The following is a 16,541-nucleotide window of genomic DNA, read 5'->3' as shown; positions in this document are numbered from 1 at the left end:
AAATTACCATCATTAAGATCAAAATAATTATTACATTGAACAAGTTCAAATTTTTGGACTTCAAGCTTTGGATCCGCTAGACAAAGATTGAGCTAATTTAGAGTATCCATAAAGGCCTAGACTTAGTTTTGTATGCTAGACACAAATGTGAATTGGTAATTTTCACCCCCAATCTGTCATTTCAGTCTTATAAGGTGCAGGTGGTACAGCATGGTGAACTTGGCTTAGAAATGGAGTTTTAGGAGCACTTGGGTGGCTCAGTCGGTTAAGCATCTGAATTTGGCTCAGGTCATGAACTCATGGTCTGTCAGTTGGAGCCCTGCATCAGAATCTGTGCTGACAGCTCAGGCTCAGAGCCTGGAGCCTACTTTGGATTCTGTTATCTCCCTCTCTATCTGCCCCTCCCCTGCTTTCACTCTGTCTGTCTCTCAAATATAAATAAACATTAACAAAAAGAAATGGGGTTCTAGTCTATCCTCATGTTGAGTGTGTCATCTTTGTCATATAGGGAAAGGAGTTGAAATTTCTGAGTTTCAGTTTTTCAATCTGTGTTTGACGCAGCACCTGATGTATAGTGAATAGTCATTAAATTTTAGGGGGAAATGCGTGCATGCATTTACATACATACATATATATGCGTTGTCTTTAACTACTAGACTTGTTTAGCTACGAAGCCTTGCTTTTACTACTGGAACTGGAATCCAAATTCATTGCATCTATGCACAGCATTCGGAGCCACATTTCAAAGAAAAAGAACCATTGTGTATAATGGAAACCATTTGTGTCTAAAGGAAAAACACACATTTGTGCCCTTTGCAGATGGCCCATTTATTAAAAGAGCACAAAGATATACTACAATTGCCCATGAGTCCTATTACAGCCACATCCAATGCCTCATAGGTCAATGCTGAGAGAAATACAAGATGATTAGGTACTAGGAAGATGGAGCAGCCTCTGGAGTTCCCTAAGATTTTCTTTCTTTCTTTTTTTTTTTCCCCTGTATTTTCAGGTGCCTTTTTCTACATGACTTTGCTGAGCAAAACTCAGCTTACTTACCTATACTTTCTTGGATCCTGAAGGTATTTAACTGGTTGAGAGGGAAAAATAAAAGCAAGATGATGTTCAGAAGACAAACAGCAAATGTGGAGCTATTTATACCTCCTCTAGGCATCTCTCAGGCCCTAGACCTTCAGTCCCCAGAGGACTGAACTTTACACACTGGTGGAAGGAGATGGCCCAGAGTCGGCTCCTGGGAGAAACACGCCCACTGTCTCTCCCTCTACAGCATGTGCAGGGTTTCCTTGGTCCAGCACTCTGGGACATCCAAGTTAGCACACACTTGCATTGAGTACCCAGATCTCCTTTGTGTGGCAGAGATGCTTGCTAGTGCAATACTGTCTTGTTCCCATGGAGGCATCTGCAAATGTAGACTGTGAATGCCACATGTGGAAGGATTGTATGCTTTTTTGAGGGCACCTAAGACTAGATTCTGTCACCTTACTTACCTTGAAATTTTAAGGCTCTTTGGCTTTCTCTCTCTTCCATTGGTCACATGGTAGAATTCGCATCAGAAGGGTCCAGAAATGCCATTAGCTACCATAGAGAGTTTTATTTGGATTTTGATGTGGATTTTTATTTTCTCAGCCTGAGCTGTTCTGCTTCTTTTCTTTCTCCCTTTCCTCCTCCTCCTTCTCCTCCTCCTCCTCCTCCTCCTTCTTTCAGAGACAAAGAGAGTGGACGAGGGACATAGGAAGAGGAAGAGAAAGAATCCCTATTCAGTGCTCAGTGCTCAGCGTGGAGCCTGACATGAGTCTTGATCTTACAACCTGGGATCATGACCTGATCAGGAGTCGAAGGCTTAACGGACTGAGCCACCCAGGTGCCTCTCTTCTCCTTTTCCTTTTTCTTTTTAAACTTTCTCTATCCTGGTAACTTTTCTCTAAATGCATTGGGATTGTCTGGGCGGTTGGGCTAAGGTTCTAATTATAATCATAATCTTAATTTCACATTTCTTTTATTGTTTGATTTTCCTTTGTAAAAAAAATTGGAGAATCCTTTCATAGATGTAGTAAACCTTTTTTGTCTTTTCTATATCTATCACAGACCCTCACACGAATTTTGTCTCTCTTGGTTATTATTCTTTCTCAATTCCTATTACAATAGGTTCGCTTTTCCCTTCTGCACACTGTGGAAGGTAATCTGAGAAGCTGACTGCAATCATGCCCTTCTCTATCTCTCTGTGTGTGCTGCTACTATCTTCTGTGGTGGAGCCCAATCCTCCTTCCCTTGAACAGGGATGACAGTTCTTGTGACCACATAATGTAGCAGGAATGATGGTGATGTTCTCGGGTGTCTGAGCCAATGTAATATGAAGTCTGGCAACTTCTACCTTGTTTTTTTATTCAAAGCCAGGCACCCATATTAGGAATAGAACTCCACTGAAATCATACCAATAATATGAAGAAGCTATCCCCATGGTGAGAGGGTGACTATGGAGATGAGCCCAAAGGCACCAGGCATGGGAATGAAGTCTGTGGACTTTTCAACTCAGCTGAAGCTGAATTTTTAGTTGAATGCTGCCTATTGAGGTACCACAGCCCACTCCTTATGGAAACAGAACCATATGGTCAAGCCTTACCTGGATTGTTAACCCACAGAATTGTGAGAAACAATAAGTCATTGTTGTTTAGAGACACTAATTTGGGGATGGTTTGTCACAGAATAGATAACAATTATAACATAGCAAACCTTTTGAAATGATTTCATATTTTCTTTTGGTCCTGACTGCAAACAATTTGTTAAATTTAACTTTTTTTTAAGTTTATTTATTTTTGAGAGAGAGCAAGCATGAATGGGGGAGGGCCAGAGAAAGAGGGTGAGAGGGAGAGAATCTCAAGCAGACTCTGTGCTATCAGCACGGAACCTGATGTGGGGCTTGAACCCACTAACCGCAAGATCACGACCTGAGATGAAATCAAGAGTCAGCAGCTTAACCAACTGAGCCACCCAGGCACCCCAACTTTAAATGATTCTTATATCATATGATCTATTTCTTGTCTATTTCTCTACTGTCTTTATTTTCTTATTTTTTTCCCATATCTACCAATTATTCATAGAGAGAATGACTTCAGATCGAAGTCATTGTAGTTTCTCTAGGACACACCAGTGTGTGAGTGTGTCTGTGTGTGTTGTGTGGGTGTTCATGCAGGGGAGACAGAGCATTTATCACCAGAAACATTTTTATTTTTATTTTTATTTTCTATTTTCGACAGAAGCTCTTCACTGGAAATGCTTCCTGTTTTCCAGGAATATTGATAACAGTTGTATACAGGAGAGTGAGGGGGTTCTTTCAGAGTAGGGTGGTTATTAGTTTTTCGTCAGTTTTAACTGACAGCCATTTCTGTCATGGTTTTTCCTCCCACAAAATCAACACATGCTCAAGAGTGCTTTCAAGCCTATTTCCATGCACTTACAAATACTCCTATTAAATCCCATTTGAGGAATGTCTGACTCAAAAGGCCTCACCCTGTTCTCACTACTTTCTATCACAGGGTGGACTCTCTTTTTTGGCATTTGTGTCGGGGTTTGTGGTATTTCCAGTGTTTTTGCTAACAGTAGGCTACTGTCCCCCACCCTCTCTCACTAGACAGTCTTTTGGATGTGGCTTGGGGGCTGGCTCAGAAAGTAGGAGATTGTTTTTTTCCCTATACATGAAAATATGGGTTGGCTCTTCTTCTGCTCTTTATCGATTGAGGGAGGGCAAGGAACATGTAAACATACTGAGATACAAGTGTCTACTGTTATCGTCAGGATCCCAGTAGCTTTCCTCAACATTTCGCAGGGATTTTATGCTATCTTCTAGATCCTGTGTTACTGTGGAAATCGGCAAGGCCATTCTGTTTTCCAATCCTATAGGTAACAGCTGTTTGTTTACTAACTTATTCGTTTCCCTTTTGAAGCCACTAGTGTGTCCTTTTTACTACTCCCATTTTATATAAAAACTTGATGATTGCCTGTCTGATTTGTAAACAATTGAGCCAATATTGATGCATTACTATTAACCGAAGCCCACAGTTTACATCAAGATTCACCTTCTCTGTTACAGTTCTGTGGTTCTGATAAGCACAGATCTATCCAAAATAGAACTTTCCTATGGAACTATTCCTGAGCCTAAATGGCATAAAACAAAGAAGCAATTACCATTAATTCATATGAAAAATTGTTTTAGCATTTCCAGTCCCCCAAAATAACCTCTGTTAAGGTTTTCTGGCACCTTCAGACATGTCTTGCTAACAGATGCACAAAATTAATCTGGATAAAGCACAGATGCCAGAGACACGGTTCAGAACTCTGGGGGGTTGATGCTGTGATGTTGAGTGTGGGTCCCCAGGAAGGCTGGCCTCCTCTCGCTCCCTCTGTAATGGCTCAATGCAAAACACACACTGAACGCTTGTTTTGCTTTTTTTGTAAAAGTGAAAATACTCTTCAGAGTTCTTTCAAGTAGTGACAACAGGTACTGAGGTAGGTCTTTCCGAAGAGTAAAGGGCATAACGTGAACTTTCAAAAAGTGGGGGATACCTGTACATAATGTCATATACCCTCGATCACAGTATCATACAGATCACTTTCACTACTCTACAATTCCCTGTGCTCCACCCATTCAACTCTCCCTCTCTCTTCCTACATTCCTGGCTACACTCATCTTTATGCTATTTCTAATTTCTATAGTTTTGCCTTTCCAGAATGTCATATATTTGGAATCATGTACAGATGTAACCTTCTCTGGATGGCTTCTTTCACTCAAAACTGTGCATTAAAGTCTCTTCCATGTCTTTTCATAGCTTGATAGCTCTCTTCTTTTTAAATTTTTTTAATGTTTATTTGCTTTTGAGACAGAGAGAGACAGATGTTAGCGGGGGCGGGGCAGAGAGAGAGAGAGGGAGACACGGAATCCGAAGCAGGCTCCAGGCTCCAAACTGTAGCTCTGAGCCCGGCGTGGGGCTCGAACCCACAAATGGCAAGATCATGACCTAGGCCGAAGTCAGATGCTCAGCCCACTGAGCCTCTCGGGCACTCCTAGCTCTCTCTTTTTTTTAATCAAATACTCACATTTTAAAGAGGTGCCACGGTCTGTGTTTCCCTTCATCTTAGTTGCCTCCAATTTTTGGCAATTAAAAATAAACCTGCTATAAAAATTTATGTGCGTGTCTTTGTGTAGACATAAGTTTTTAACCCATTTGGTACCATATCTAGGAGTGCAAGGCCGACCACATGGTAAGACTATGTTTCGTTCGGTGAGAAATGCAAAACTCTCTTCCAGAGTGGCTGTACTATTTTGTATTTTCACCAGCAATGAACGAGAGTCCCTATTATTCTATATCCTCACCAGCATTTGGTTTTGTCAGTATTTCAGGTTTTACCCATTCTGACAGGTGTGTATGGTATCCCATTGTTTTACTTTGCAATTCCTTAATGACAAATGATATTGAGCATCTTAAAACATGCTTATTGCTCTTTGTTATGTCTTTTTGGGGTGAAATATGTTTTCAGATTTTTGCCTGCTTTTTAAGCAACTTGTTTATTTCCTTATTGTTGAGATTTAAAAGTTCTTTGTATATTTTGGATATAAGGCCTTTGTTAAACATGTATTTTGCAAATACTTTCTGCCAGTCTGTAGCCATAGGCTTTCATTTTCTTAACTTACTATGAAATTGTATTCTTTTTTCCATGGGTTCATGGTGGATACTCCCAATTTGGATTTGTGTCCTTTAGTTTTTGGAATAGTTTTGAATAATTTTCTAATATGTTCCTGGTCTACTACAGTCCACCTATAATTTTATCTTCCCTGACTTTCTAGAACTCCTGTTTAGCGATATGTTGGTGTTCTTGGATTGACCCTAGATAGTTTTTAATCACAGCCCCCATGGTTAACATGTGTCCCTTTGTTCTGGTTTCTTATATCTATCTTCTGGGAGTTTCATTGTTTTTTTTCTTTTATTTCTCATATTGTTGTTTAATTTACAAATTACCTTTTTGTAAATATGTTTGTTTTTGTTTGTTTTAGTGCAATATGCTTAAAATACACCTCCTCAAAAAAAACCTTTTGGTGACTAAAAAGCCACATGAACACCTTATTTTCTTTGAGTACCTGCACGTTCTAAAACAAAGAGTTTGGCTGCATTTAATTTCAGTGATAGATGCATATTTATGAATTCTTCTGGAGAAGAATCCATAGAGAAGAAATTCAACCAGGAAATAAAAAATAAAAGAGGAAAGGTAACAATATATTTTCACTATTTTGATCTTTATGTTTATTCCTCTTATTAGGCGGTAGCATCCCAAAACCGACCGAATAATAGTTGTCATGGGGTATAATGATATGAAAACCATAAAATGCAGACAAATTAAACAAAACAAATATACAAAACTGAAGAATTGCAGACAGTGTGGATTTTTAAATGTTATATTTAATTTTGAGTGATTGCTACTAAGGCGGAAGGTTGAAGGAGTTAATCACAGTGAATTTTATGAAGAGAACAACTTTACCACATGAATGCGGATCTGCTTGGTCTTGGCACCGTAGACAAGTGGATTGAGAAATGGAGGGACCAGCAAGTAGAGGCTAGAAAAGAGGATGTGGATATAAGGGGGAACATGAGCACCAAACCTATGTGTGAAGAAGGAGAAGAAGGCAAGGAGGTAGAACTGCAGGAAGACACACATATGAGCGATGCACGTATTGAATGCTTTCAACCGAGCCTCCTTCTTGGGCAAACGAAAAACAGTGGAAAAGATCTGTGCATAAGACAAAGTGATGAATGTGAGGTCGAACCCTGCAACTGTAAATGCCACAAACAAGCCATAGATTTTGTTGACCCGTACATTTTCTGCAGCCATTTTCACAATGGCCATATGCTCACAGTAGCAGTGGGAGATGATGGTTGTATGGTAAAACTGAAACCGGAACTTTATCAGTATTAGGCATGGGGCTACTAGGAAAGCGGCCCTGAGTGTTACCACTGCCCCTATCTGGGTGACTAGGCGGTGCGTGACGATGGCAGCATGTCTTAGTGGATAACAGATGGCCACATAACGGTCCAGAGCCATGGCCAGGAGGATGCCTGACTCTATGCCCTGAAATGTGTGGATGAGCCACATTTGAAGCAAACAGGAATCAAAATAAATGTCTGGCACACGAAACCAGAAAATTCCAAGCATCTTGGGCATAATGGTGGTAGCAAGCGCAATATCTGTGACTCCCAGCATGCCTACGAAAATGTACATGGGCTCATGGAGGCTGCGCTCTGACCTGATGATGAGAAGAAGCAAGGAATTTCCAATCATAGCAATGAGATACATGACACAGAATGGAATCCCAATCCAGCACTGCACAGTCTCTAGGCCTGGGATCCCTATCAGCGTCAGCACAGAAGGCCTGAAGACTGTGATGTTGGAAATGGACATAATGTCTTTGGGCTTCCAGAAGCAAATGAAAGAAGCTTCTCAGTCAGTGGTACTCTTCTCTACTCTTGTTTTTATAAAGTCATCAGAGTGGGTCTCTGATTTTGTCAGAACTCTAAGATCATATAATCCTTCTTACTTATATTATTGAAGGAAAAAAATCCTCAGATACACATTATTCTTTTCAGAAAGACATCCACGAGTAGTGTAGCACAATAAGTTATGTAGAAGGCAAGTTAATTGCATCACAACCAGCCAGATCACGTGGGTAACAGAGTAACTGCTGATCTGTTATGTCCCTCTGCACCTGGGGTTACAATAATTATACCTGTTAAACTTGCTTGGAAATGACATTTCAAGCAGAGTTTGATGAATGTCCGTATTCCACATTCTAACCTGATAATATTCTGTTATTTCCATTGTGTCTATGTCTGGAACTGACACTTTGGATCAACAAATCTGACTCTGACAAGTACATTAGTAGATAAATCTGCATAAGTTTTATATTTTAAGGTATTTTTTTAATAGAGACAGAGATCACAGGAGGGGCAAAGAGGAGGGAAAGAGAGAGTAACTAAAACAGACTCCATACCATCAGCACACAGCCTGACATGAGGTTTGAACTCACCAACCCCAAGATCTTGACCTGAGCTGAAGTCAAGAATGGCATGCTCAAGTGAGACACACAGGAGCCTCTTTTTCTGTTTATTTCTTGATTTTTTTTAAGTGAAAAAACTCCCTATGAAAGAGAAAACAGAAACTGGTGACACCCAAGAGCACAATATATTCATCCACCTATATCATTTGTATCTACGTAAGACAGGAGGTCTCTCTTTTCTTTGTTTTTTTCTTTTCCAATAACAATTTCACTTTTTAAATTTAAATCCATGTTAGTTAACATATAGTTTAAGAAGGGTTTCGGGCGTAGGATTTAGTGATTCGTCGCTTAAATATAATACCCAGATCTCATCCCTACAAGTGCACTACTTAATGTCCATCACCCATTTAACCCATCCCCCACGACCACCCTTCCAGTAACCCTCAGAGTGTTCTTTATTCCCAGGAATCTCTCATGATTTGTCCCCCTCTGTTTTTATCTTATATTTCCTTCCCTTCCCCAGAAGTCCGTTCAAAAGAAAGTAAAGGAAGCGCTTTGAAAAGATCATCCAACCCCATGCACTTTTGGTGAGTCTGGGGAAATATTCATGCCATTTTTACATGCCTAGTAAAACTCTATTTTATTTTTCCCACATACTAACAATTGAATTCCTGAAAATTAGTGTTGTGCTTAAATTCGCTGACATTTTGGAATACCCATTTCTGAATACCTAGATGGGAGGAATCTCTAGAAAACATGGAAACTCAGAGGTGCCAATGTATAGAGGCAAGAGGACTCAATCTTGCTGATAACAAAGTGTGGGAAAATGGGTAAATGGGTAATTCTTGGACTAGAGGCTAGGTTCTTGGGCTTAAACTGCTCACAGCTGCCAGTAACATGAGATTTGGCCAATGTAAGCTCATTAATTCTTAATGAAATATATATCACTTGAACATTTGAATTTTTCATGAGCTCAGGCATAAGCAATGATGCGAAAATAAAGGGGTGAAAGGACACGTTTCCCAACAGGAGTCCAATATGGAAGTAGGAATGGAAGACACGGAGCAGACTTGGGATACCAGAAATGATGGAGGAGAGCGCTCAACTAACGAACATTTAATCACCTCGATTCATGATGACTGACTTTTCTGAAAACTGGGCTCTTAGTCTAGTTCAGATACATTTGTATCTGAAAAAATCATTGCTTTTTAAAAATCACATATCTTAAATTAGAAAGCCTCAGGCTACATTAGAAAGTTTTTATTTGGTGAAAACAGGATTCAGTTGTTTCACTCTTTCCTAGTTGGTCCAACACTGTTACTTTCTGTCAGCAAGCCCATTATCATTTAATCATATACTTATTGTCACCAAAAATGCCAGTAATGCAGGAAGAGCTGTGGTCTGTGTGGCTAAACCTCAAGTGAAGGAACCCACTCAACAGGTCCATTCTAGAAGCAAGTCTGTATCAGCTGATGCATATTTAGAATAGACCAGTTAGTTAGTCAACTAAAACATGATTTCCAAAGCTTTGCTCCCCAATGCTTAATCCTAGAGATTCCTTGATCATGGATTCGTTTATTCACTTCTTCTTTCTAGAGTTAATCAGAATTAGAAGAGAAATCCTTCAGTACCATTCACATTGTCTGGCATGTTAACAGTAAAGAGCTGATGTGGCAGCATTACCTGACAGGTACAGGTGGTGGGAAGGCAGGTGGGAGAGGACCTAAGTGAGTACAGAGCAGGGGGGATGGAGTGATTATCACTGGAAAAGCTGGTAGTAAAACATTATTGGGTGAAATTGAGGAAAGGGACTTCATGCTTTGTTGTTGGGGGCCAGTTGTGTTTTTACAAGACTCCTGAAAACCATGGTCTGTCTTCGTAACACTAGCACTCATCGCTCATCACTCACCTGTCATTCACTCTTTTTCCTCCTGAGACTCTCATCTCATTCACTTGTGCTTACGCTGGCAGTGTCTCTTTCTTCTCTCTGCACCCTCTAGAACAGCCTGCTGTAAATATCATGAACTCTTATCCATTTGCTGCTCGGCCATCTGCCAAACTGTGCACATCTCTGGAATAGACTTTCCTCTCTTCTTCTGTCCCTGCAAAACAGACTTGCACCCTCTTTTGTAAATTGTGTCTGAGCTCATGTTGGTGGGATCACACTCCAACAAAACTCACAGGAAGGTCTATATTTGCTAGACATAGCATAACTTTATTAAGCTTGAATTGGCAAGTATAACGTTCCCCAGTGTACATGGAGAAGGAGGAGGTCTGAATATGAGATTTCCCAGCCACTAACCCAAGCCTCTAGGGACCCAGCAGCTCATAATGAAGCCCTCTTTTGTCCATCCACATCCAATGTCCCTGAAGCCATTTCTGCAACTTGCAGAATCCCCTTGGTCTCTTCATTCCTTTTTCCCCACAGTGGAGATGTAGAGAAATTAATATATGCAATCTGTATTTTTTGACATTCCTTACAAAATAAAAAGATTTTTGTAAAAATTAAGTAACTAAATTTACTTTTGTCAGTTTCTTTCTGCTGTCCTCATTTGGAAAAAGATCGAAAGGACACTTAAATGTACTTAAATGTATGTTCCTGTGCCAATGAGTTACGTATAAATAAGTATTCTGTGACCCTTCTTTCACTGAGACACTTCTGGACACAAAATCTGTATCCTCAATGGATCTCTATCACACATTTGACACTCATTCTCTTGTAGTATCATTCTTTAGATCTTTATTTATTGAAGCCTCGTAAATTCAGTAGTATTCTCACAATGACCACTTATGACAGACATTTCCTCCTTCCCCTGATTAGTAGACTTTCATCACAGAAAACTACACATCTGATTGTTATTATTGTCAATTATAAATGATTCATAATTATATATAATTTCATCGAAATGTTTGTGGAAATATGCTTTGTCGTTTTTTATATAAATACTTACAAAATAGTCTTTAAATGTTTCTTTGCCCACGATAACCAAAACTTTATTTGCATAAATGTTTGCTGAACTCTGATTAGAATATTAAAATTACTTCCGATGTTTTTTTTTTACTTTTATTTCAAAGAAATTGTTATTAAAGAACCACATGCCTATCGGTTATCCAAGCAAATCCTATATGATAAATACTGACATTTATTTTTTTTTTCATATGAAATTTATTGTCAAATTGGTTTCCATGCAACACCCAATTCATCCCAACAGGTGCCGTCCACAATGCCCATCACCCACCCTCCCCTCCCTCCTACCTCCCATTAACCCTCAGTTTATTTTCAGTTTTTAAGAGTCTCTTATGGTTTGTCTCCCTCCCTCTCTAACTTGTTTTTTTCCTTCCCCTCCCCCGTGGTCTTCTGTTAAGTTTCTCAGGATCCACATAAGAGTGAAAACATATGGTGTCTGTCTTTCTCTGTATGACTTATTTCACTTAGCATAACACTCTCCAGTTCTATCCATGTTGCTACAAAAGGCCACATTCCATTCTTTCTCATTGCCAAGTAGTATTCCATTGTGTATATAAACCACAATTTCTTTATCCTTTCATCAGTTGATGGATATTTAGGCTCAATCCATAATACATACTGACATTTAAAACAGCCTCAAAAGATGCTTCAAGATAGCCTCTAGATTTACAAAGTGATCACTTCAGTATTCATTGATAAGGCCCAGTCCATAAAACAAGCCAGAGTATCTACATCCATGTGACATGCAGTCTAATAAATTCTTATGTATACATTGATTTAAGTGTCATAAATAAAAGTATGGACACCTGCACATATGGGAATATTTTCCATGCTCTTTTTAAAAATGATCCATGAGATCAGGTTTTTGGAACAGCCCACAAGCCTTAAGTTCTCAAGTCATTAATTTGGACAGAACATGTTATGTGTTCATTAACACAATAACCTTGAGTGATTTAAAAGCATAATGTTTTAAGTACACTGAGAACATACGCTGCTGTATGTCAAATAGATACACACATTCACACACATGTGCATATGGAGTGAAAACTGGCCAGTGACATATGATAGCTTTCAGAATAAAGTTCACCCATTTTGCATAGTGTCCATAGCCATTCTTGACATTTGTAGTTTTCTTGTCTCTACAAGTTGTGCATTACATTGAGAAAAACGGTGCCATTTCTTGATTCTCTATTTAAGCTCCAAGATCATCTACCTGGCATGGTATGTCCTTACCTACCAGCAATTCATCTGTCATTCCTTAAGAATCAGCCCCCCTGTAGGGGAAAACAAATACCACATGATTTCAAGCATATGTGTAATTTAAGAAACAAAACAAACAAGCAAAGGGAAAAAAATAAGAGACAGATAGAAATCAAGAAAGGACTCTTAACTGTAGAGAACACATTGATGGTTACCAGCATGAAGGTGGGTGGAAGGATGGGTTATATTGGTGACGGGGATTAAGAAGTCCACTTGTCATGATGAGCACAAGGTGTTGTATGGAAGTGTGGAATCACTATATTGCACATCTGAAACTAATATAACACAATAGAATATGCTTCTATTCTTGAGTACACATTTATAATATTGTAGGGTTTTGATAACACTTTAGGAATTAATAAAGACATAAATGGTGACTGGGCATAAAAAGTACTGAATTGTGAAATAGAATACTGCATTGGTCATACCGTTTAAACCTTAATGCCCTGAATGACACCAGAAATGATGAAATTTGATGACTATGTGTCATTAGATTGCATACAGTTTTTTGTTTCTTTAGGTTTTTTGTTTGAATAAGAACAAAATGCTTCCTCTCATTAATTTTACGATTTAAGTTTATTTACTTATTTTAAAAGAGGTAAAGGAAGTGCACAAGTGGGGAGGGGCAGAGAGAGAGAAGGTGAGAGAGAATCTCAAGCTGGCTTCATGCTCTCAGCGAAGAACCCAGTGCAGGGCTTGAACTCATGAACCAGGATATCATGACCAGAGCCAAACTTGGACACTTAATCAACTGAGCCATCCAGGAACCCCTCCTCTCATTTACTTTAAAGATGATGAAGACGATCCAGAAACAAATAGAATCAATAACGTGATTTCATAAGGTATCTGGACAATCCAAGACAATGAGTCTTGGGTGCTTGGAAATTCATTGAGAAATAGATATTATGGAACCTTGTGGAGAAGAATATTTAAATGAGAGAATTCAATCAGGAATTGCAAAATAAGAAAAAAAAAAGGGAAATGATACATATTCACTATTGCTGTTTCTACCACTCCCATTCTCATTACCTAGTAGGATCTAAATCCCACTGACTGATAGGTGTCATGGGCTGTGATGTGAAAATTGCCTAAAATGCAGGCAAATTTCACAAAACAATTAAGGAGACAAGTCAAACATCATGAATCATATGCATTTTTCTGTTTTATTCTGTTTTGAGAGATTGTTATTTTGCATAAAGGAGAAGGTTGAAGACGTTAATCACAGTGCATTTTATGAATACAACATCTTTATCAGGTGAATGCGGATCTGCTTTGTCTTGGCACCGTAGACAAGTGGATTGAAAAATGGGGGGACCAGCAAGTAGAGGCTAGAAAAGAGGATGTGGATATAAGGGGGAACATGAGCACCAAACCTATGTGTGAAGAAAGAGAAGAAGGCAAGGATGTAGAGCTGGAGAAAGACACAGATGTGGGCGATGCACGTATTGAATGCTTTCAGCCGAGCCTCCTTCTGGGGCAGACGAAAAACGGTGATAAATATCTGTATGTAGGACAAAGTGATGAATATGAGGTCAAACCCTGCAACGGTGAATGCCACAAACAAACCATAGATTTTGTTGACCCGTACATTTTCTGCAGCCATTTTCACAATGGCCATATGCTCACAGTAGCAGTGGGAGATGATGGTTGTATGGTAAAACTGAAACCGGAACTTTATCAGTATTAGGCACGGGGCTCCTAGGAAAGCGGCCCTGAGTGTTACCACAGCCGCTATTTGGGTGACTAGGCGGTGGGTGAAGATGGCAGCATGTCTTAGTGGATAACAGATGGCCACATAACGGTCCAGAGCCATGGCCAACAGGATGCCTGACTCTATGCACTGAAATGTGTGGATGAGCCCCATTTGAAGCAAGCAAGAATCAAAATAAATCTCTGGCACATGAAACCAGAAAATTCCAAGCATCTTGGGCACAATGCTCGTGCCAAGTACAATATCTGTGACTCCCAGCATGCCTACGAAAATGTACATGGGCTCATGGAGGCTGCGCTCTGACCTGATGATGATCAGAAGCAAGGAGTTTCCAATCATAGCAATGAGATACATGACGCAGAATGGAATCCCAATCCAGCACTGCACAGTCTCTAGGCCTGGGATCCCTATCAGCGTCAGCACAGAAGGCCTGAAGACTGTGATGTTGGAAACGGACATAATGTCCTCAGGCCTCCAGATGAAAATGAAAGAAGGTTCTCAGTCAGTGGCACTCTTCTCTTCTACTCCTGTTTTAATTCAAAGTCATCATAGTGAGTCTCTGTGATTTTGTCAGAATTCAAAGACCATCTCATCCATCTCGTTTATATTATCAAAGGAAAAAGATCCATACTTACACATCACTGTTTTCAAGAAGGACATCCATAAGTAGTGTACCACAATTAGAAGTCATGTACAGGCAGGCCAACTGCATTAGAACCACCCAGGTGATGTGGATAATGGAGTAAATTGCTGATCTTTCGGTTATGTCCTTCTGGACCTGCGGATAAAATAATTATACTTGTTTATTTGCTTGGATATTGCACTTTAATCAGATTTTAATAAATCTCTCCCTATCCCACATTTCAGCTGACCTTAGTGTTCTATTTTTTCCCCCAAACTCTCGGAGTCAGAAACCATCAGTTTGGACAATCACATAATCAGACTCTAACCAGTATTTTGGTTTAAAAGGCTTCCTATGAAAGAGAAGTGAGATAGACATAGCTTCACCCAGGAACGTAATATATGGAGATAGCTGTATCTGTGTATTATGTATTTATGTAGGACTGGCTGTCCTTTTAAAAAAATGTGAAATAGAGCTTGAGAAAAGATGATCAAATCCATGTAATTTTAATCTAAATCCAAGTTCCATGCTGATTTTTACATTATAAGTAAAACTTTATTTTAATTTGCCTATGTAAGTAATGGCAGAATTCTTTGACATGAATTGTACACTTCAAATAATGGAAATTCTGAAATACACACTTCGGAATGACTATAAGGGAAGAATCTCTAGAAGGCAAAAAAATCTAGAGAAACAGTGCATAGGCAAGAGGACTCATTCTTGCTGACTAGGGGATATAGGTGAACGGGTAACTTAGCCGGAATAAAGGTTAGTTTCTGGGGCTGAAAGTGCTCAGGGTTACCATCACCAAAAGGTTGGCAAGTTTAGGCTCATTGATTCTCAATAATATGCAGACCATTTGATTGCTTCACTCATATTGTGAGCTCAAACCTAAAAAAATGAATAAAAATAAAGGGGTGAAAAGACAGTCTCCTTAAGAGGAGTCCAAGATAAAGTAGAAATGGAAGACAGAAGGCAGACCTTGGGGTTCCAGAAATGATGCAGGAGAGAGGGCTGTAGAGCAACTAAGGAAACTTTAGTTGTTTCAATTCCCTAATGACTGAATTTCCTCAAAACTTGGGTTCTTAGTCCCTGTATTAAAGTACTTTTCTGATAAAGATCATTGCTTTTAAGAATTGCATATCTAAAATCATGAAATTCTCAAGTTGTACAATAGAAAAATATCTGCTGGGTGCAAGGGTGGCTCAGTCAGTTAAGTATCCCATTCTGTGTTGTTGTTGTTGTTGTTATTAATGTTTATTTATTTTCAGAGAGAGAATGCAAGCAGGGGAGCGGGGATGGGGGGTGGGGAAGATCCACTCACAGCAGAGAGCTCCATGCAGGGCTCCAGTTCATGAGCTGTGAGGTCATGACCTTGGCCACGGTCTGAGGCTTAAGGGACTGCAACTGCGCCACTCAGGTGCCCCACACTTCCAACTTTTCATCGTGGCTCAGGTCATGATCACATGGTTAATGAGATTGAGCTCCATGTCAGGCTCTGCCTTCTCTCTCCTTCTCTCTCTGCTCCTTCCCATGCTCCTCTCTAAGCAAACAAACAACCATTTATGAAAAAAAATAGTTGCTATCCTGTATAAAACAGCTTTTAGTTATTTCATTCATTCCTATCTCTCCAACAGTGTTACATTATGTCAGCAAGCTCATAATCATCTAAACATATACTGAATGTTAGGGCCCCTGGGTGGCTCAGTAGGTAAAGCAACTGCATTTGGCTCAGGTCATGATTTTGTGGTTTCATGAGTTCAAGCCCTGTGTTGGGCTCTGTGCTGACACCAGGGAGCCTGGAGCCTATTTCAAACTCTCTCTTTGTTTCTCTCTCACTCTCTCTCTCTCTCTCTCTCTCTCTCTCTCTCTGCCCCTCATCTGCTCATTATCTCTCTCTCTCTCATACATAAAATGAACA

General features: G+C 39.6%; 2 protein-coding genes across 2 annotated transcripts; both read right to left on the bottom strand.

Annotated features, from left to right (window-relative positions):
* Positions 1–6,525: 6,525 nt before the first annotated feature.
* On the bottom strand, positions 6,526–7,464 carry LOC112864936 (olfactory receptor 52A1). Its single transcript, XM_025927945.2, has one exon. The coding sequence runs from the start codon at positions 7,462–7,464 to the stop codon at positions 6,526–6,528; it is 939 nt and encodes a 312-aa protein (XP_025783730.2).
* Positions 7,465–13,518: 6,054 nt separating this feature from the next.
* LOC147576717 (olfactory receptor 52A1-like) lies at positions 13,519–14,457 on the bottom strand. The gene has a single exon (XM_086679429.1). It carries the CDS (start codon positions 14,455–14,457, stop codon positions 13,519–13,521), a length of 939 nt encoding a protein of 312 aa, XP_086535555.1.
* Positions 14,458–16,541: the final 2,084 nt, after the last annotated feature.

Source organism: Puma concolor, chromosome D1, assembly GCF_028749965.1.
Source record: "Puma concolor isolate L17-30 chromosome D1, mPumCon1.1.hap2, whole genome shotgun sequence".
Classification (NCBI taxonomy): Eukaryota; Metazoa; Chordata; class Mammalia; order Carnivora; family Felidae; genus Puma; species Puma concolor.
Note: the sequence above shows the minus strand (reverse complement) of the source record. Positions and strands in the feature narration are given on the sequence as shown.

What these genes read in the sequence shown, in the direction of transcription:
- LOC112864936 (XM_025927945.2), bottom strand. Translation starts at nt 7,464, where the DNA reads ATGTCCATTTCCAACATCACAGTCTTCAGGCCTTCTGTGCTGACGCTG.
- LOC147576717 (XM_086679429.1), bottom strand. Translation starts at nt 14,457, where the DNA reads ATGTCCGTTTCCAACATCACAGTCTTCAGGCCTTCTGTGCTGACGCTG.